The sequence below is a fragment of the Microtus oregoni genome, unplaced genomic scaffold, assembly GCF_018167655.1.
Source record: "Microtus oregoni isolate MIOR12 unplaced genomic scaffold, Mior012 000018F_ref0000195, whole genome shotgun sequence".
NCBI lineage: Eukaryota > Metazoa > Chordata > Mammalia > Rodentia > Cricetidae > Microtus > Microtus oregoni.
The window spans coordinates 35,966,827-35,987,679 of record NW_024543077.1 but is presented as its reverse complement, the minus strand read 5'-3'; the positions used below and the strand labels follow the sequence as shown (position 1 = coordinate 35,987,679).

The 20,853-nt window shown below is 45.0% G+C and overlaps 1 protein-coding gene across 1 annotated transcript in view; it reads left to right on the top strand.

Moving 5' to 3' along the window:
• Positions 1–20,853, top strand: part of Dnah7 (dynein axonemal heavy chain 7) — a 195,366-nt gene that overhangs the window by 100,508 nt on the left and 74,005 nt on the right. Inside the window, exons 34-42 of the mRNA XM_041668272.1 lie at positions 824–955; positions 2,593–2,817; positions 5,058–5,255; positions 6,494–6,649; positions 8,313–8,481; positions 10,047–10,173; positions 11,201–11,420; positions 15,552–16,424; positions 18,107–18,336. Of these exons, the coding sequence (XP_041524206.1) occupies positions 824–955; positions 2,593–2,817; positions 5,058–5,255; positions 6,494–6,649; positions 8,313–8,481; positions 10,047–10,173; positions 11,201–11,420; positions 15,552–16,424; positions 18,107–18,336 (2,330 nt within the window). The remainder of the gene's footprint in view (positions 1–823; positions 956–2,592; positions 2,818–5,057; positions 5,256–6,493; positions 6,650–8,312; positions 8,482–10,046; positions 10,174–11,200; positions 11,421–15,551; positions 16,425–18,106; positions 18,337–20,853) is intronic.

Sequence of the window (20,853 nt, the reverse complement as noted above, 5' to 3'; positions counted from 1 at the left end):
GGGCGAGCTTTCCCTTGCTAACCACCAAGGGGCGCCACTCTGAAGGCTGGAACAGAGCTGCTGGAAGGGAAGCTAGTGGGTGCTACTGAGAACACTGTTCTAGGAGCAGTGTGCGTTCCCTGGATTAGTTTATAAATTGTAATAATGACATGCCCCAGATTTAAAGCGCACCAGACATTGTGAGGACTCAGACATCTATCAAGGAGTCGAGTTTGATTTATAAGATTAATAATGGATAGAGAAACACATGCCAATAAATTTTTTTTAACTTGAGAGGTTTTTTTTTTTTTTTTTTTTTTTTTTTTTTTTTTTGCTTGTGAGCTTTTACAAAAGGCGCATAGCACTGGCAGCTGAGAAGGCTCAGTGGCTAAAAGCACCTGCCCTGTTAACCTCACAACCTGAGCTCTGTTCCGGGCTCACAGAGTCAGACGTGACAGGTGCCGCTGAAATATTAGCATCTGTATGGCAAGACGGGAAAGAGTAAGACAGTCCCCCAGCAGCTCCCAGGCAGCTAGTCTAGGCGTAGAGAGGCCTCTAGAAGGTAGGAAAAGAAAGCCAACTCCTGGGGTACATGGGTACCCCAGTACCTGCATGTCACTCGTCCACGTCATACTCTTAGCAGTAAAAGGGGTACATATCACTGAAGTGTGACAGTCGCTCCAGGCAAGGACTGAACACGCACCTCAGTTTCCCCTCATAAACGGGAATCCCAAGAGCCCCGTTTCTGTGCCTCGTAGGCTTAATGAAGCTCTGTCAACAGGAGCCGTTGGCGTGGTGCTCCTTGGCATCTTGGTTTACAGGCGCTTTTCTTCTGATTCCTCAGGAGCTCTCCCCTACCTCAGACACCAACCTGGTCCGCTCCTTAATGAACCTCATAGACTGCTTCATGGACGACTTTGCTGATGAAGCCAAACAAAAAGAAAGAAACGATAGGGAAACGTTCTCCCTGCTTGAGGTAGGACGGCTCATTGTTCTCTATGCCATGCAGTAGAAAACCGCATCTCCGGCTTTCTCCAAAGCCTCCTAATCAGTGAGACCGGCTTGCTCCTGAAGTTGGACTCGGGGAAGTTGTGCAAGCCTAGGAGGGAGGAAGAGCCGAGCCCCAGATGCGGAGCCCTAGGGTAGTGCTAGCCAACCGCACTGGTGGGATAAGCTGTGCATTGAGGTCACGGTGATGGTCTGCCGTTGAAGCCACACGTCCTGGCAGCCGCAGGAGGCTTCTCCATCACTAACCCCCTTTTCCCCAAACTGTGACTTACTATTTTTCCACTTTGACTTTTATCCTTTTTGTACAGGAACAAGTTTATGTTTTGGGGAGATGGGATGTATGAAGGTATATAACTATATCTGAGGTTGAAATTCTCATTTATTTTTTTAATATTGAAGACCGACTTGAAGACCTCATGCATGCTAGGCCAGTGGTCTACCACTGAACGATATCTTAAGACTGAGAAGCAGACTTGAAACTAGTGAGAGGGGACCGGAGAGATGGGGCACGAGTTAAGAGCACTTGCTGCTCTCGCATGAGGACCAGAGTTTGGTTCCCAGCACTCGTTTCAGGCAGCTGGAAGAAAGCTGCTTGCAGGGGCCACTGTCAGCCTCTGTGTTCATGTCCCCCACAGGCTCACATCTGCATATAATTTAAAAGTAATAGAAAGCCATAAAAAGTAGTGACGTAGGTATCGACCTTAGATAGTTTCAGATAAAAAATACCCATATACTGCTAATGACAGTACTTCTAAGTTGGCCAATCCGTAGTTCTTACAACTTAAATTCTATGAAAAACAAGTTAAGTTACCTTGTCTTTTCGGGGCAAGTGTTTTCCGAAATAGTTTTCACATAAGCCGGGTGTGCTATGCGGATGGGATTAAAGGCACAACCTTCCTTAGCATCGTTATGGTTGTTCGTTTTAGCATTTAGATGGAGACTTGGCTGTTCAAGCAGGCACCCTCGTACTGGATGCTTGTAGGATAGCAAATCCAGCTCATACAGTTAAGGCTGAGCTAGTATTTCGCACAAAACATTAGAAATTGGTTTTGTCAAAACTCAACACATCTGCATCAAAACTGAAAGGCAAGTATGTCTGGGCTTCTTGCCTTTCAAAGTTAACCCAATGCTCCTTGAAAGATTAGGCTCCAGGATGAGTTTGAAACATGCAATTTATAGAATTACCTTTGTGCTAGGTGGTGGTGGCGCACGCCTTTAATCCCAGCACTCGGGAGGCAGAGGCAGGCGGATCTTTGTGGGTTCCAGGCCAGCCTGGTCTACAGGAACTAGGTCCAGGACAGGCTCCAAAGCGTCAGAGAAACCCTGTCTCGAGAAAACAAAACAAAACAAAACAACAACAACAAAAAATTGCCTTTGCAAGATTTGCCTTGACTTGAATGCATGCTCCATATGGCGTTACTTTAAAGGTGTTAAAGGACATATTTTGGGGGACATTAATTTTCACAGAATCCTTAGATGACCTACTATTCTCCCAGATGGTCACGTATTTCCTGCCAGAGATGTCAAGCTGGCTGATCTGATTTAAACCACACGGGCGGAAGCGTCTCTTTAATTGCCCTTTATCTTCTCATCTCTCCTCTGCAGGGCATTTTTCTGTTCTCATTGATATGGTCTGTCGGTGCTTCTTGTACAGATGACGACCGTTTGAAATTCAGTAAGATTCTCCGAGAGCTAATGGAAGGTCCCATTTCAGACCTAACGAGGAATAAGTTCAAATTACAGAGTGGTACTGAACAGACATCCTCAAAGACATTAACAGTGCCGTTTCCTGAGAAGGGGACAATTTATGACTATCAGTTCGTCCCAGAGGTGAGTTCAGAGGCAGGATGCCTCAGTGCAGCCTGGCAGTTTCTGTGGAGACGTAGCCTGCAGTGGCTCTGGATGAGTCCCTCGCTGCTCACGTGAATAAGCAGCGGGGAAATAGAGGAAGGTGCGCCGGCTTTGCAGTCAGACACCCTGAGTTTTAGTCCTAGGGAAATTACTTTCTTCCTGAAGAGTCTTGGTTGGACAAGTTAACTTTCTTTTTCTTTTTTTTTCTTTTCTTTTTTTTTTTTTGGTTTTTCGAGACAGGGTTACTCTGTGGTTTTGGAGCCTGTCCTGGAACTAACTCTTGTAGACCAGGCTGGTCTCAAACTCACAGAGATCCGCCTGCCTCTGCCTCCCGAGTGCTGGGATTAAAGGCGTGCGCCACCATCACCCGGCTACAAGTTAATTTTCTTGAATTTAATTTTCCTCGGTGATCAAACGTCCTGATACCCAACTGTCCGATTTTGCCTATTAAGTATGATTACACGTTATGGTACCTAGCCCAGCACGATGAACACGCTACCCAAGGCTGTCCCTAGGAGATCCGAGTGTGTGTGTATGTTAGCACCCTGCCGGCCCAGAATCCTGGAGAAATGCTTGCTCTTAAAAACAGTCCCCGATGCACTGGACTGGGAGGCGAGTTCTGGTCGTTGGTCTTGTAACTTCCATAAAAATTGTGCATTGAGCAACTTTAGGAGTAACGGAGAATTTAAACACATAAAAACTCAGTAGAATAGGGACCGTGCTGGGTAATCACAGGACAGTTTCTATCCTTTTTTTTTCTATTTAATAGAGAGGAAACTTTCCACGTCACTGGTGTTTCTTCAGTAGAGTTATCTCCCAGACCTTCCTTAATCTAGCAGGATGCTTTTCAGACCTTAGTGTTTCACTTTTATAAATACTGCTTTGGTGAAATTTCTTAGACACAAGTTAAGGAAGGTCTGCATATCTGATTATTTTTTTTGAGATACATTTTTATGAGTTTCTAATTTTTATAACTCTTGAACTTTACTGTTAACCTCATTCTACAAGGAATTCTTCTTCTTCATCCCGCTCAGCACGTATCTGCTAATATCATTTTTAATTGTTCCTAACCCCAGAACTTCCAGAGAGACACTTCCTATGGAGGGAACTGGGGCTCAGAACTTGTGAGTGTTCCCTCTGCGATCATAGCCTCTAAATGATTGGCCACTTTCAGATTGCGGATTCTTAATTCCTCCTTTCCCAAATGCCGTCAAAGATGTATGTTTGAGTAGATTAGCAAGATCACGAAAAGGAACTCTTTTTCTCACCAGTTATAAATTTTAGACGGGATGCAAACTCGGTGCCCTCCACAGCGTCTTCAGTAAGTGTGTAACTCGTTACCAGAAGATGTAAAAGTGAATGAGCTGCAGGGCTCAGCGTGAACCCATACCCTCTTCAGAAGAGCCCCATGCTGTCGTCTAGGCTCGGGGTGTGACGTGAAGACCAAACAGACGAGACAGCTGTTGTCTAGCACAGCCATCAGTGAGGAGCAGCTGTGGGCATCTGGCAGTGGCAGGGAAGGATGGGCCTGCGTCTGATGCATTTTGAATCACCAGGAGTTTATTCATAATTCTGTGCTAAGGCTAGATAACGCAGTATTATTTTTCCAGAGAAAACGCAATTTTAAAACTTTATGATAAGAATCAAGCTATATGATTCACAAACTCATCGGATGCAAGTACGCAGCATAATAGTAATTCACCATAACCGCAAATTGGGAAATCTTACTAGACCACAGTGCACTGTGAACATAGTTAATGCTGCTTAGTTGTTACATTAATTACTTAGAATTACATTTATACATTTTCATAAAATAAACCTTGCCTGAAAGAAGCATAAGTGTTAAGTGATATACAGTTAACCTCTATGGAAATTATAGCCTGTTCTTGTTACCGTATTAAATAAAAATTCTTTACTTTTTGCCCATTGGTTCATCAGATCATCAATGTGATTAGAGACTCCACGATTGACGACTGGATTGTGGCTGTGGTTTTGGGACATTTGAAATGTCTGAACTTTGCTGTCTCAGTTTAATTTACACGAAAGCCCAGTTTCTCCTCAAATTCATATATAAAATTTACCTTTCAGCCTGAGAGGATAATTGTCTTAAAGAATGAAATAAACGTGTAGATGTCAGAATTTAATTGGTCTTGACCTTTGCCACAGGGGCACAGAAGTACAAAGCCCGTTTTATAACGTGGACTGTTTGCTGTAAACAGGGCTTGGGAAGATGGGATCAGTGGATAAAGAAATTAGCAGACGCTCCCCCGATTCCCAAGGATGTCCAGTTTAATGAGATCATTGTGCCAACGCTAGACACGATCCGCTACTCCGCACTAATGAGCCTGCTGACCACTCATCAGAAGCCGTCGATATTCGTCGGCCCGACGGGAACGGGCAAGAGTGTTTATATCATTGTGAGTGTTGCAGAAATGTAAATGTATGTATGTGCTCAAGCGTGCGCGCTCTCCTGAGAATTAGAATTTTAAGGTTGGCTTCGTTTAAAAACATACTCAACTATTTTGCTATTTAAATTATGGGGAATTTGGGAGTAATCGTCTTTTATTTTAGAAAACGCGTGTAAAGTGTGCCTTTTGGGAAAAGGAAAATCCTAACTGCTTTGTCTCTGGTGGGCTGCCTACGTTGAATGATGGCGTTGTTTTCTGTCCCTAAATCTCTGCCCCATTCATTTTGATATTCTAATAAGAACTTATTTAGTATAGAATTAGGTCTCCTGGAAACTGTTAGTAACTAGACCTCACCAGGGTTGCTTTTCTGACTCTTCTACATCCGATGGTGACTTTGTAGTCGGATTCCTGATGGAGCCAGCTGCTAGTGATGGTCGTGTTAGCTGCCACGAGAGATGCAGCCCCAACCCCAGCTGCCCTGCGCAGCTGGGGAAGGAGAGGGAGGTGCCTTTGCCCGGCTGTCTTCCATCCCAGGCTCCCAGCCCGCGCACTCTCCTCCAGTGGTTGACAGGATTTGTTTCTGGTTCTTCATTCACCTTAATTTCTGTTGAATCCTTTAATGATTCTGAAATGTATTTTGCTATATGCTGGCTGTCCTGCTTTTATTGAGGAAGACTGTGAGAAAAACACACCTTTTTTTCCATTTATGCCTTTGTCAAATTCAACCCAGGCAATGGGTATTAAAAACATTACTTTTCATAAAATGATATCTACATATCGTCTGTGCCCTGTCACCCATATTGATGAAGGGGCGCAGCACTAACCCTTGCCTTCCAGCAAATACTGCTTGAACTACACCAAGGTCACTTAAGCTCAACTTACAGGAAGGTGACTGGGCTGGAAGAGCGAGAGAACTGCACAGCTAATAGAGGCCTCGTCTACTCAGAGACAAACGCAGGCTGGATTCCTGTCCTTCACTGAGGCTGGAGGCCTAACCTCTCAGTCCTCGCTGCTCCCTGTGCTATTAATGTGGTTGTGAAAATCAGAGAAAATCCATCCATGCAGGGCAGCTGGGCAGGTAGCGGTGCCCCGTTGGCATGGCAACGCGTTCCCTATTCCTTCCTTCCCTCGCATTGTTTTGACTCACAGGTTCAACTCACGTTTGTCCACAGTGGCGCTTAGGGTGTATTCTGAAATGCCGAAACAGGCCTCAGCTGTGGCTCCCTCTGTTCTCTCCTGCCCTGTAGAATTTCCTTCTAAATCAACTCAATAAGGACATCTACAAACCCCTGATAGTTAACTTCTCGGCGCAGACGACAGCGGCTCAGACGCAGAACATCATCATGTCAAAGCTGGACAAGCGGCGGAAAGGGGTTTTCGGCCCTCCTTTAGGCAAGAGGATGGTAATGGCTTTCGCTGTCCTTCCTGTTTGCTCTAGCACTGGTATAATACTGGTGTCCCCTGCTACAGTCAGAACAAGGAAAACTAATGTTCTTAAAGAGTTGATGTTTTTAAAATGATTTATTAGTGTGTGTGAGAGGGAGAGAGAGAGAGAGACAGACAGACAGAGAGACAGAGACAAGAGACAGAGACAGAGAGATGGGGCGAGTGTCTGGGAACAAGAAGACAACTGTTCTCTCCTCTATGTATTCTGGAACCGAGCTCGGGACATTAGGCTTGACTGTGAGCACCCTGATCCCCTGAGACACCTCTCTGTCTCACTGGCTCTTTTCTTTTAAATGAACATTTTGATTTAAATTTTCCCAGGCTGGGCCATAGCATAACTAGGGGAGTATTTAGCTAGCAGGCACAGAGCTCTGAATTCGTGGTGGCAAAAACCTGTGCTCCCAGCCCTCAGAAGATGGAGGCAAGTATAAGTGGAGACTGTACGTCCATTTCCCAGCCGCCCAGACCTGAGCAGTCACACAGAAACTATATTAATTACAACATCGTTTGGCCAATGGATCGAGCATATTTCTAGCTAGCTATTACATCTTAAACGAACCCATTTCTATGTATCACCATGAGGTTGTGGTCTACCAGTAAGTTTCCCGCGTCTTTCTCCTTTGGCAGCTACCTGGCATCTGCCTAACTCTGCCTTCTTTCTTCCTGCCTTCAGTTTAGTTTTCCTGCCCTCGCTATATTCTGCCCTGCCATAGGCCAAAGCAGCTTCTTTATGAACCATTAGTAATAAAACATATTCATAGCATACAGAGGAGAATCCCACAGCAGGCGAGGTTGCCGGAAATTCAAGGTCTTTCTTGGATACATAGAGAATTCAAGGTCAGTTTCCTAAAACAGGTCCTGTTTGTTTTAGGAACTTCGTTTAACTGGTAGCATTTGTGTGACGCTGAACATTTTGGTATTTGTAAGTGGTTGTCTTACGAGCTGAAAACAAAATGTTGATATGGAAAATTGGATTGTAATTTCTGTACTGACATTCCTAGCATATTTAATACTTGCTTTTCTTTCAGAACACTCTCCACCAAATGACTTGTTTATGCTTCTTTGCATAGGCCCCCCTTGTCAGCTGAGCCTTCTGCACTTCAAGGCTGCGCTCACCTACGGCCACATCTCCGTGCTATTTAACAAGTCAAAGTGTTTCACAGGGAAAAGGGTATCTTGAGAGACAAATAGCATAAAATGGATTTATAAGCTTTCAACCACCAATATATAAACATTAGTAATGAGAAGGTCTCCTTATTTCTATAAAAGTCTAAGTATTGTATTCTTGTTTGAAAAAGAAACCTTCACTTCTCAGATATATACTTATTTATCTGTTAAGAATACAGACTAATAATCTGCCCGGCATCATTTATATATTTGGGCTCTATGTCAAGTACTCATACTTTTTTTCCCTAGTCTTTTATTTATTTATTATTCTTTTGGAGCCTGTGTCTCACTTTGTAGCCCTGGTTGGCCTAGAACTCACTATATAGACCAGACTGGCCTCAAACTCAGAGATCTCCTGCCTCTGCCTCCCAAGTGCAAGAATTATAGGCATGTGCCACCATCAGGGGTTTAAGTGCTCCTCTTTTCTAATGTTTCTCCTCTTTTCTCTCTTAGGTTGTCTTTGTAGATGATGTCAATATGCCTGCCCGGGAGGTGTACGGGGCTCAGCCCCCCATCGAGTTACTCAGACAGTGGCTAGACCACTGGAATTGGTACGACCTCAAGGATTGCTCAGTGATTAAGCTCGTGGACATCCAGATCATGTGCGCTATGGGCCCTCCAGGTATGTGCTCCGAGTCTGTGGCCCTTAAGAGAGAAGACCACCCGAGCTGTATCTAAAGAGATGGCTGGGGAAAGAAGGAGAAACCCAGTCGAGCAATCCCGAGTTCAGTGCTTGGGGAATGTATTTTCAAATCTGTTTCCACTGAAAGCTAAGGGAATGTTAATTTCATAAAATGGGTGGCCCTGGTTGCAACGTTGGCCGACCAAAGCTTCCAAACCTTTTAGTAGTTTCTGGAAGTTGACTCGCCATGGCCTACCCCTACATTCTGAGAACCTACACGGTCCCCCAGGGCCAGCTGGCCTCCACCCCTGTGCCATTCTTGAAGCATCAGAGATAGTCATTCTTCCACACCAGTGCACACCCCTTCTCTGGATTCAAAGTTTGCTAAGAAGAATTTAAAATAGCAAGAACCCAGAGGGACGAGCTCTTCAGTTCCCTTTACATTTTCAGAGAGAAGTTGGCGATCCAAGCTAATCTTGATACACCTCCAATGGCTTGATTCTGCTAGCTGGGGACCTTTCACTCCTTCCTTCCTCCTTCAATCTGACACCCTACTGAGAAAACTCTGAATATACTGCTTCAGAGTATTGCACAATATATGCTGAAACTGTGATGTGCTTTTAAAAGCCTTTCTCTACCGACGAGTATAAGAGAAAAATCCCTTTGTCGAGTAACTGTTACTGTCTGTGCGTTTTGTTTGTCGGCCTGAGGGCTGGACCCAGAGCCTTGGGTGTGCTAAGCCTGTGTTGTTCCCTAAACTTTGACCCCAGGCCTATATACTTTAAATACGATACAATTCTGTGACATAAATGTTAAAGGCTACGTCACTTATGGAAGCCTTGTGTTTGGAAATGTGATCACTATTTATGGAAGTAAGACATTCTCCAGACTCTTAAAATTGTAAGTAGCCAGCGAAGTGGCGGCACACACGCGTAGATTGGCCTCACAGGAAGTCAATCAAGGTGTGGGGGAGGGATTAGGATAAAATAACCAAACTGAGTTCATTCAAGTCTTTCAGTTAAAAAAAGTCACCTCAGCTGGGCGGTGGTGGCGCTTGCCTTTAATCCCAGCACCCGGGAGGCAGAGGCAGGCGGATCTCTGTGAGTTCGAGGCCAGCCTGGTCTACAAGAGCTAGTTCCAGGACAGGCACCAAAGCTACAGAGAAACCCTGTCTCGAAAAACCAAAAAAAAAAAAAAAAAAAAAAAAAGTCACCTCAAGTTTGAGTGGAAATAGTTTTGATATTAGTGTCTCACCAAATAGTTAATTACTTTTAATTCTTTCTGTGTGACATGAATTTATCACCTTCCAAGTTAAACTGCCATGGAGTGAAGAAGATACTTTGGCATTATTCTAGCAATATTAAGAATTATCCTTTAATGCTCTGGGCAGTGGTGGCACACGCCTTCAGTCCCAGCACTCGGGCGGCAGAGGCAGGCGGATCTCTGTGAGTCCGAGGCCAGCCTGGTCTACAAGAGCTAGTTCCAGGAGACAGCCAGGGCTACACAGAAGAACCCTGTCTCGACACACAAATAACAAACAAGGAATTCTGCTTTCTAATCCTTAGGCGGTGGCCGCAATCCAATAACCCCTCGCTACATGAGACATTTCAATATTGTCACCATCAATGAGTTTAGCGACAAGTCCATGTTCACCATCTTCTCCAGAATCCTGACCTGGCACCTAAGGACCTGGTAGGTAATTCAGGGTTGCTCGGCTTCTTTTAAAAAAAATATAAAATTCTTAGGAGTGTACCCACGAGCCATATTTACTACATACTCCTGTGAAAGCCTCCCCAGACAGAGAAAGGTGACAGGTGATGTCACTGTCCTCCATTCCCCCTTGCCCTAGTGTGAGAACACAGCACAAGGTGGTCACTCAATTCTGCTCCGCGCCTCTCTTGAGTTTTCGTAACCGAGAACGATTAGGGTTGGAAGGAAGTGTCCGGCTTACGCTGTAACCTCGATATCCTCCTGGAGAGCCTTGCGTTCCACACAGGGGTTCCTGCACCCACCTTTCAGAATAGAGACTTGAGCCTACTCTCTGGGGAAATGTTTCCCAGCTGTAGGGATTTAGCTCTAACCCAGGAGATGAGTGGTCATCAGGGATCCATTACCCCGCTCTCAGCCATCCTGGTTCCCTGAAGCCCATTCCTGGGAAATGGTTATTTCTTGTCCAACCCAAGGGTGATGGAGCAGACGCCTGGCTTCTTGCTGAGCCAGGAGTTGAATGCAGCCAATCTTAACCGATGAATAATCCGCCTCTGGACTTTATTCTACCATAATCATATATTTTGCCTCTCTTATTCTTTTTATTTTGGTATTTTTTGGGGGTAGTTTTTATTCTCTCTTTTTTTTGGAAACACATATTTCTTTATGGATCCTATTTGTATAAAATTGAGAATACCGAAGAGTGTACCAGCTAGGGAGGATTTGGCTTAGCATGTGGTGGCGTTGGCCTAGTTCTTACGCTTTTGCGCACAGCTGAAATCCACAAAGTTAGCTGATCCTGCCGCATCCACAGGGTTCCCTTGGACATACCACAAAATACTGAGTGGAACGCTTCTTGAAAAGAAGTGAACTCTAGAATAGTTAGAAGTGGGAATTTTATAAGCCAGATTGCTTCGATCACAATTGAAAATGTTACGCTAATCACCTGAGTCCTAATAGCATGCTGTTGTGTTTGCTAACTTTTTTCTGGCAATTTTTTTTTTCCCCGAAGTTATAAGTTTCCAGATGATTTTCTGGATCTGACCACACAAATCGTGAACGGTACAATGGCCCTGTACAAGGACGCCATGAAGAATCTCTTGCCTACCCCGGCTAAGTCTCACTACCTGTTCAACCTTCGCGATTTCTCCCGCGTCATTCAAGGTGTTTGTCTGTCGAGACCAGAAACAGCCGAGAATAAAGAGGCCATTAAACGCCTGTGGGTCCACGAGGTAAAACTCCTTATCAATCCAGTGTGGTTACGAGAGAGCAAGAGCAGTGACTGAGTAGAAAGGATACTCAGTTGTGCGTGTTGTCGAGGCTCATTTAGGTATCTGACCTTGCGTAGGCCACGGCCATGGTGAATTTTAGATATTTAATACCTGAAATGTTCGAGTATTTAATGTCTAATCTTGCATTTTGACGTATAGGCTATCTCGAAGCAGGAGCTAATTTCAGCCTTTCAGCGTCTTAACCCTCCCCAGTTCTTGTTTGTCTAATGCCTGCTTCTTCCACCTGGAGGCCCGAGCATGGCTTTGCGTCTCTTCCTTTCCCCTAATAAACCAGAGCTTCTAAAGTGAATTGTGTACCAGTGTCCCCTCTAAATCTGATGCGGCAGCTTTCGTCATTATCTTATTATGGCTGTTCTGTTTAATGCCTTCTTTGTGGGGGAGGAGACACTTTAACCAAGAACCTTTAGACCGAGCAGCTTATCAGCAACAAGCGTTTCATTTCAAACAGTTCGAGAGGCCACAATGTACCGTCTGTGGAGAGCCTGTTCCTTGTTTGCGGACAGAGCTTTCTCTCTGTGTGCACACGGCTGGAAGTGGTGGGGGGCTCTCCGGTTTCTGTGTGTGACATTAATCTGCTTATGGGCATCTGTCTGCCCCATAACCTAATTATGGAGCCCTGTCCACCGGTACCACCATCATCATCTTAGAAGATTTCAGCACAGAAATTTTGCAATTAAGTAAAGATTTAGAACAAGGCAGCAGTTCATCACGAACCAATCTTACTCTCGGAGGCATCTAGAATTTCCCATCTCAGGAGTTCTTCCCTTTATCATCCTTCTCTTTGCGTTATTTTCTTCCCGTTATATAAAGGCTTGTGGTCAAGGCTTAGATATATTCCTATTACACAAGTCACCTAGCCCCGTAGGTTTACTAATCATCATCACTTCGATTTATTTATTTTTTTCATCACACTTAGCATCACCTGGCACATTTAATTTTTTTGTTTGCTTGCTGTCTTTGTCATTGTATCAGCCTTTGCTTATCAGTTCCTTTCCCCGGAGCCCGGCCTGTAACAACTGCTCAGTTACTGCTGGAGAAGGAGGATGGAAAGGGGGAGGCAGGCAGAATGGAAATGGCGTAATCGACCTTATCGCATGAGACTGGACATGCCACGGAGTAGGTTACAGATGCCAGTGTATGTGTGACTCAACCAGCTGTTAGCCTTTTCCGGATTCCATCAGATTATTGGCTGTTAGCAATCACTAATAGTTCTTTGAACATTTAACAAAGCTCATAACAACAATAACAAAAAAACTTGTAATTTTAATGATTATTTTATATTCTCCCACATACACGCTTCTCTGTGGAAGTTCAGCATTTTAGTCCAGTGGGGCCCAGTGGTTTGGGTCCCTGTATCCCTTCCCCTCACGGTGTTTATAGGGCTTCCTGTCTGATGTGGAGTTACTCGACCTACCCACCTCCCTGCCTCAGATCCTGCCTCCGTGATGTCCCCACTGACCAAGCCATTTAATGCCACCCCACCTCCACCCTGGCAGTTCAGACTTCCCTGTCCTGTGTCCTGCCTGCCCCCTCCCGCCCCCATTATATAACACTTGCCAACTCCCAGCCTGGCAGGAAGCTTGTTTGTTATGCTTCTTAATGTCTATCTCTCCCAGCACACCGACTCCACCGGGAAGATTTCCCTTTTTTCTGTGTTTATCTTCAGGTGCCGAGAACAATATTTGACACATTGTTCTCAGCATTTCAAAAACTGTGAAGTATTGAATTCAAGAGTCTAATTTGTACTTTATTTCTGTTGACTCAAGACAGTTTCCTTCAGGGCTTAATATATGTTGAAGACTACGGTGGGTGCCCTTTTCCTTCCAAGGTACTGCTGGAAAGGACCTGATCTAATTTCATAACACGGTTTTGGAGGAAACTGACTTCCTCTCATTCCTCTCGGCTTCCCTATGGTGTCCGAACTTTAGCGAGCATATTACCTAGTATCCCTGTTAAATATTGGTATTCTACAAAAACAAAGAAAACAACACCCCCAGGAGAAAAAGAGAAGGAGGAGTTGAGTTTTTCCCCAAAATTAAATTTCCTCACGCTGTGAAGGAGACCACCTAAAAAGTGAGAAGACATTACGGAGGACAGAGACAGTGCTGGTTAGCCACACTTTGAGGAGTGTGAAGGGCCCACAACACACCAGAAAGCATTGCAGCTGAGCTCACCAGACTAAAACCCAGCACTTGGGACGCTAATTTTCCAAAGAAGGCCTTCTGAGTGAGTTAGAGAGAGAAAAGGGCGGGGCAGGCACGCGAGAGAGCACGCTAGCAGAGCACCCCTTCCTGAAGAGACATCTCCTGTCCTGTCCCATCAGGACCCTTCTGATATCACTTAGCAATAACTGTCTCCTGCAAGGCCCAGTCTCAAGCGTTGGGATGTGGAATTCGGTCCAAAATGAACTATGACTGCAGGACAGTAATATCGGCATGAAGGAATAATTGTCGAAGACAGAAAACTTGCTTATTTATTGTGGCTCCAAATCGCACGCATATAATCAGATTTATTCTAATATATTGCTTCTGGGATCGATTCCACCAGAAATGTTTTAGACGTCTACCACGTGTCTGAAACAACCGTCCCCTGATCCAAGACAATTTTCTTTAAAAAAAAATGTACTTAAAAACACAGCAAATAATTTGCCAATAAAAAGTAACCTATTTAGGAAAAAAGCAATGTGTTGGGAAGGGAGCTGACAAACGCTGGCTCCTAGTGATCATATCCTGTGACCTGTGCCTGTGACCTGGGCCTGAGCAGTCAGCCGAGGAACTCACTCACCTCACAGCCTCAGTTCCTTTGCAGACACCCAGTCCCATCAGCCTCTGCAAATTGCTTTCTAAAGTTTATTTGCTTATTAATTTTGAGATTATGATATAGTTACAACATTTCTCCTTTCCCTTTCTTCCCCCCAAAACCCTCCCATATACCCCTTCCGGGTCCTCTTCAAATTCATGGCCTCTTTTTTCACTAATTATTATTGCATGCATAGAGTTATTGCATGCATATTATATATAATATGTAAACATACACACACACACACACACACACACACATATTCCTAAACATAGCATGTTCAGTCTTTATAATGTTACTTGGGTGGATGTTTTCCGGGATGATCGTTTGGGACCGAACCGTTTGGTTTGTTCTTTTGTGCCCCAACCACCTCTCAGGCTTCCGTTTCTCCTCAGTTGTCTGTAGGTCTTTGTGTACGGTTTCATCCTGGTGGGCTGTTCCTCGTCCAGTCTGACGTGTCTGTTAGTGGCACCCTTGTGGAGCTGATATTTGGGCAGCTGTGTTGGTGGGACCTTGTGTACGTCGCTTCTGATGTTACCAGGAAACACAGCCTCGCAGCTAACTCCCTGATCCTCTGGTCCTCTGGTTCTTAGACCCCTCCACCCTCTTCCACGATGTTCTCAGAGCCTCAGGGGTGGGGATGTTTGCAGAAGGACTCACCTGGGACCGGGCTCCACAATTGGGCATTTTTATTGGTTGTGGTTTTCTGTAGTGGTGCGCATCTGTCGCAAAGACAAGTCTCCTTGATGAGGGAGTGAAGACTATGTCACCTTGAGAATAAGGACACATGTTTATCAATTGCTGGTAGAGATTGTGCTGGTTCAGGAAATCAGTGGTGGTAGATTCTCCTGCAACAACCACGGCCTCATCACACTGAGGAGTTGGCTAGGTTTCCAGTACCAGGCATGGTTTTCCTCCAGTTGACTAGGTCTCGAGGGCAGCTATTGGTCGTCACCAAGCTAAGCACGCCACAGCTGCACCCTCAGAGCTGTCACACCGTACTGCTCACTCATGTGCTGCACAGACACCATGGCTGGGTACAAATTACTTTTCATTTAGTGCCACCGAGGGTAACTGTTGTATCAAGTAGACACAATTAAAATTAATATTTAAACTTTATTAGGACATAGTCTTTACATATGCTTTGGATAAAACTTGTGGCTATTTCATGACAGTATTTTATACGATCTACTTGGTGTTTTATAATTTACACAGAATAAATAAGCAGACTTAAAAAATATGATTCTTAAAGCCACTTTTAAAATTATGCAGGTCCTCAGAGTGTATTATGATCGCCTTCTGGATAACGCTGACAGAAGCTGGCTTATTAACTACATACAAGAAGTTCTGAAAAACTACATGCAGGAAGATTTTCATGAACTCTTTAGCCGCTTGGATGTCGATTATGATGGCATTGTGGAAGAAGATGACTTAAGGAGTTTAATGTTTTGTGATTTTCACGACCCGAAGAGGGAGGATACCTGCTACAGGGAAATCGCAGACGTGGACTTACTTCGGATGATCGTAGAAAGCCATCTCGAAGAATACAACAACATGAGCAAAAAACCCATGAACCTGGTCTTGTTCCGGTTTGCCATCGAACACATCAGTAGGATCTCTCGGATCTTGAAGCAGCCGAGGAGCCACGCCCTCCTAGTGGGCGTTGGCGGCAGCGGAAGGCAGTCAGTGACCCGGCTGGCGGCCCACATGGCCGACTTTTCAGTCTTCCAGGTGGAGATCTCCAAGGGCTACGGGACCAACGAGTGGCGCGAAGATCTGAAAGTGATCTTACGGAAGTGCGCGGAAGGCGACATGCAGGGCGTCTTCCTGTTCACGGACATGCAGATTAAAAGGGAGTCGTTCCTGGAAGACATCAACAACCTGCTAAATGCCGGGGAGGTTCCAAACCTCTTTGCTCTGGACGAGAAGCAAGAGATCTGCGAAAAGATGCGCCAGCTGGATCGCCAGCGGGATAAAACCAAGCAGACGGACGGGAGCCCCATCGCACTTTTCAACATGTTCATCGACCGCTGCCGCAACCAGCTGCACGTGGTCCTGGCCATGAGCCCCATCGGAGATGCCTTTCGGATTCGTCTTAGGAAGTTCCCCGCCCTGGTTAACTGTTGTACCATCGACTGGTTCCAGGTATGTATGACCACGTGAAATTTGGATAGAAACCTAGAAATGTTGAATCTCCATCACCGTGAAATATTTTTCGACTCCACCCCAAAGTATAGGATAGCGAGTCTTTAATTTTATCATAGTGTGTCTTATGCAGTTTTAGCAACATACATCAGTACAAGATTTCATTCATGAATCTAAATGCATTACAGAAAGTGTTAGAATTAACCTGTCCTTGTATCAGGGTCCTGACAGACAGGAAACATCCCAGCTGAGAAGAGCTTGGGAAGGGACGGGCCATAGAAGCGCGGGTAGGGTTAAGGGAGCCAAGAGGGCATGGTGGGAAAAGACTTGCAGAACTGAGCTACAGACCCACCTTCTGGCCCACCCCACCCTCTGCGCCGTTTCCAGAAGCCAACAAAACTCAGAAGGGAAACACCACTGGGGAGTTTTGTAGGAACATTCTGTCTCAGAAAGCGGGAAGCTGAAGACACGGGGACAGAGGCTGTGGCAGGGACGGAGGACGGAGGAAAAGCAGCAGAGTGGACAAAAACTCAGATCCCCCTGGTTTACCTTTCCGTCACAGAGCAGACTGAAGGCATGGCACACGTGTGGCTGAGGTTCTGTATGTAGATCTAACCCAACCGTTCGTTGTGTCGGAAAGTTACCCAGACCTTCATTGCCGTGCCTTTTACTCCAGGCACGTGTCCTTTGCTGGCTCCTTTCCTGCTTTTACCAGATAACACCATAACAACTGTGCATATAAGGAGCAAAGTCTTTCTATAGAAAACCTTTAAGAGAAAAGAAAAACTGTCCCCAACCAAGACCCTGGCAGAGCTATATATGAACTGGAAAATGGGGCTGGGGGAAGGCAGAGCAGTTAGAGTGAAGGAGCCCAGGGAAGGGGCCCGGTTGAGGTCAGAAAGGGTTCAGACAAAGATCTGCAAGTTGGTTTGGATCTTATCACGTGTGCACTGGGCAGACTTCCAGGGTTGGACCGGGAAGTGTGCCAGGGGTGCGCCTTTGCAGTTTGAAAAGTTATTTTTTTGTCTTTCCCGGGAGTGAAGACAGGGACGGTCACGCTGGCACACACCGGCTGGCGATAGCAGAAACTTGAGTTCGGGCAGTGGTGGTGTGGAAAGAAGGAAAACAGTTTAAAAGTTATTTTAGGGGGTCGAGGAGGAGGAGCGGATGGAGGAAGTCCATGTTGGTGACTGATGGTGATGTCTACCGAGTTGAGGAAGAATCCAGCTCGGCGGGGGAGGGAGGAACCGTGGCGGTACAGGCTTGTTGACTTGGCACTGTCGTTGAGCAATCTGAGGGACATCATGGAGGTGGTCATTTGTGTGATTCTGTTGTTTAGGTGAAAGTATAATAACCGTGAGAGGATTAAATGAAAGAACACATGTCATGCAGAGAAAAGTACGCATTGAGTTCAGATCCTTCTCTATCTTTATCCCGTTGACACTCCATAACAATTTATCTAATGCCCGAGCACACTTGGACAGGGTCACTACCTGCACTGGCTACCACCTCTCTGCCTAAGCAGGCAGGGGCAGGAAGAAAGCTCTCTATGGAGTCTTTCCCACTCCAAGCCTTAAACGAGTCCTCTTTGTCTCTAGTCCATGACACACAAAGGGCTGCAGCCACGACAGGATAGTACTAGTGACCTTGCTCAACTGCTGACATGTTCATTTTAAATTCAGTCCTGGCCAGAAGACGCATTGGAAGCAGTGGCGTCACGGTTCCTGGAAGAAATCGAGATGTCGGAGGAGATCCGAGAGGGCTGTATCGAGATGTGCAAGAGCTTCCATACGTCCACCATCGACCTCTCCACGTCGTTCCACAATGAGCTGCAGAGATACAACTACGTGACTCCCACCTCCTATCTGGAACTCATCTCCACCTTCAAACTCTTGCTAGAAAAGAAAAGAAAGTAAGGACGAAAAATTCTGGTTTTAAGTACGCTATGAACGTTTAAACATGTCTGTATGAAACCGACATAGCAATGATGGCCTCACACACTTTCCTTATAGATATACTGTTGTCGAAACGTTGAGATTCAGTCCTTAGAGTCTGAGGGTAGGAAGCAGGTCTCATTCTTAGGTTTAATTACGTTGCCTAGTACACCGTAAATCTATCATTTCGTTTACCGCGGGAGTGAAGGCGGGGCTAGGGAGGTGGCCGGATGAAGATCTGAGTTTCAATCTCCAGAACCCAAGGGGAGAAACAGAAACTGGGCGTGCTGGCAGCCGTTGATAAGGCTCAGTGCTGGAAGATGGAGACGGGCCAGTCTCAGAGGCCAGCTACCCAAGGTGGATGGCTCTTAAGGAATGGCAGCCCGGCCTGACCACTGGCTGCAAAGCTGCAGTGCACAGGTGCACCCTCAGGCCATGTGAATGCCCCCCACATGTGGAGGAATGCAGGTGTGCCCTATAGGGCAGGGGTAAATCCCGAGGATTCCTTGATGATAGTGTTGAGGGAAGAAAGACGCTTCAAAGAAATCCCACACTAGCTCAGAACTGAGAATAATGGAGGGTTATGTATTTAGGGGTAGACACACAAATCAGAATCCTCTGCTGGAACAGAGAACAGCAACCGAATCTCACAGCCGGAAAAGAAGCTAAATGCGCGCTTTACTTTGGCATATATAGTATAAGACGCCATGCCCAAGAGGGTGGGTAACTGAGAGGCTCCTGGTGGTGGGAATTCCTACAGCACCCCCTTTTGTTTAAATAAGAGAATTCTAAGCCTAATACAAAATTATATGCAATAAGAACACATTATCCAATAGTTGAGTAAGAACCATTAGCGAGTGATTTTTTTCCCTTTTATTAGGGATAAGATGATTTATAAGTCTTCTTGTTGGAGTCTATGCAACCACAATCCCGGAGACAGACTTTATTTATATAGACAGCTTTTCCTCTCTACTAACCTTCTATTTGAAAATGTCAATATTGCATGCAAGAGGCATATGCCATAGCCAGTCTCAAAACTAAGTTTTCAGACATATGTAAGTTTTCAGAGACAGCATAAATTTCCTTTGCTTATAAAAATACTTGAAATGCACATTCTAAAATCTAAAATTTATTAACAACAAGGTTGAAAGTTAAAAAAGTTTCTAAAATTTTAGTGACCTATCCTCCCTACAGTGAGTGTCGACAGGAGTTCTCGGAAAAGCTGGTCCTAGACTTTGTTTGCTTCTGAAATGAGTACTGGGCTTGCACATTTGAAAATGTAAAACTTAACCTTCACCGCGGAAGTTGAGAAAACTGTGGTGATACCCCTGAAGGGAGTCTTTAGTCTCAAATGCTCTCTGAAGTGAATTTTGTGTCGTATTTATTATTTTTGTGGTGGGAACACAAGCAAGACTTCATTGAGAGGCAAAGTAGCATCCCCTGCAGCAGGGGGCCTGGTAATGGCTGACTTTGCATTTTCACCCTTGATGTATTTTTATCCTGGATTTAACAAATCAAGTTTAGTTACTTAAATGAATCTGGTGAATCTAACATCCATATTACGAGCCATAAACTATACATTATAAAATTCTGGAGATTTTTTAAACCTAAAACAGAGATCATAGTCTACAGCTCAATTATATTATATTTATAGTAGATTTCAGGACTATTAACCTAATAGAGCAAATTCTTTTACATATTAAAAAGTGCTTAAAGCAGATTCCTTAACATGAAATATTAGTATGTCTTTCCATAATTAAACTCAATGTCTCCCGGTGGCTCGTTGAAGAGCACAAGCGTTTTGAAGTGTTGTTTCTCATATTGACCAAGATGGTACGCAGATAGCTTTAGGACATTCCTCATCCCCCACTTAGAGTGTCTGTTGCTACATCATCCCGGGCCGTCCAGGTCCCTGTGGTCCACACCATACGGTCAAACCATGTCCCTCCTGTCGAATCGTACACCTACAGTTCCCACCCAAAGCTGCCACATGGCTCTCACGATTCTTTACCTCAGAATGGGATCTTGCTTGTTCTTTTCCATTTACCTATGCTGGAGGACCATAAGTTCTCAGAGATTAAATTTTGGAGATCAGCCATAAACAAGGCTCTCATTTGTGGACTCGCAATGCTAAGGTTTTCCTAACTGGAAACAAGGCTAACCTAGCAATATATAAACTTACGGGAAGGTTAAAAAGCCATGGCGGAGAGCATTTCAGATAATTGTGTTGCTCTTCCACTTTTTTTATCTTTCACATTTTCCCCTTCATAACTTCCTGCCAATTAATTAAAATATAACTGTATCATTTCTCCCTTCCCGTTCTTTCCTTCTCCTAATGCCTCCCATGCCTCCTCAAGTTGATAGCCTTTTTAAATTATTTTTACACACACACACACACACACACACAATCTAATATATCCATACAACCTGGTGAGTCCATTTTTGCTATTTGTGTGTGATTTCAGGTCTGACCACTTCGTATTAGACAGGCAGCG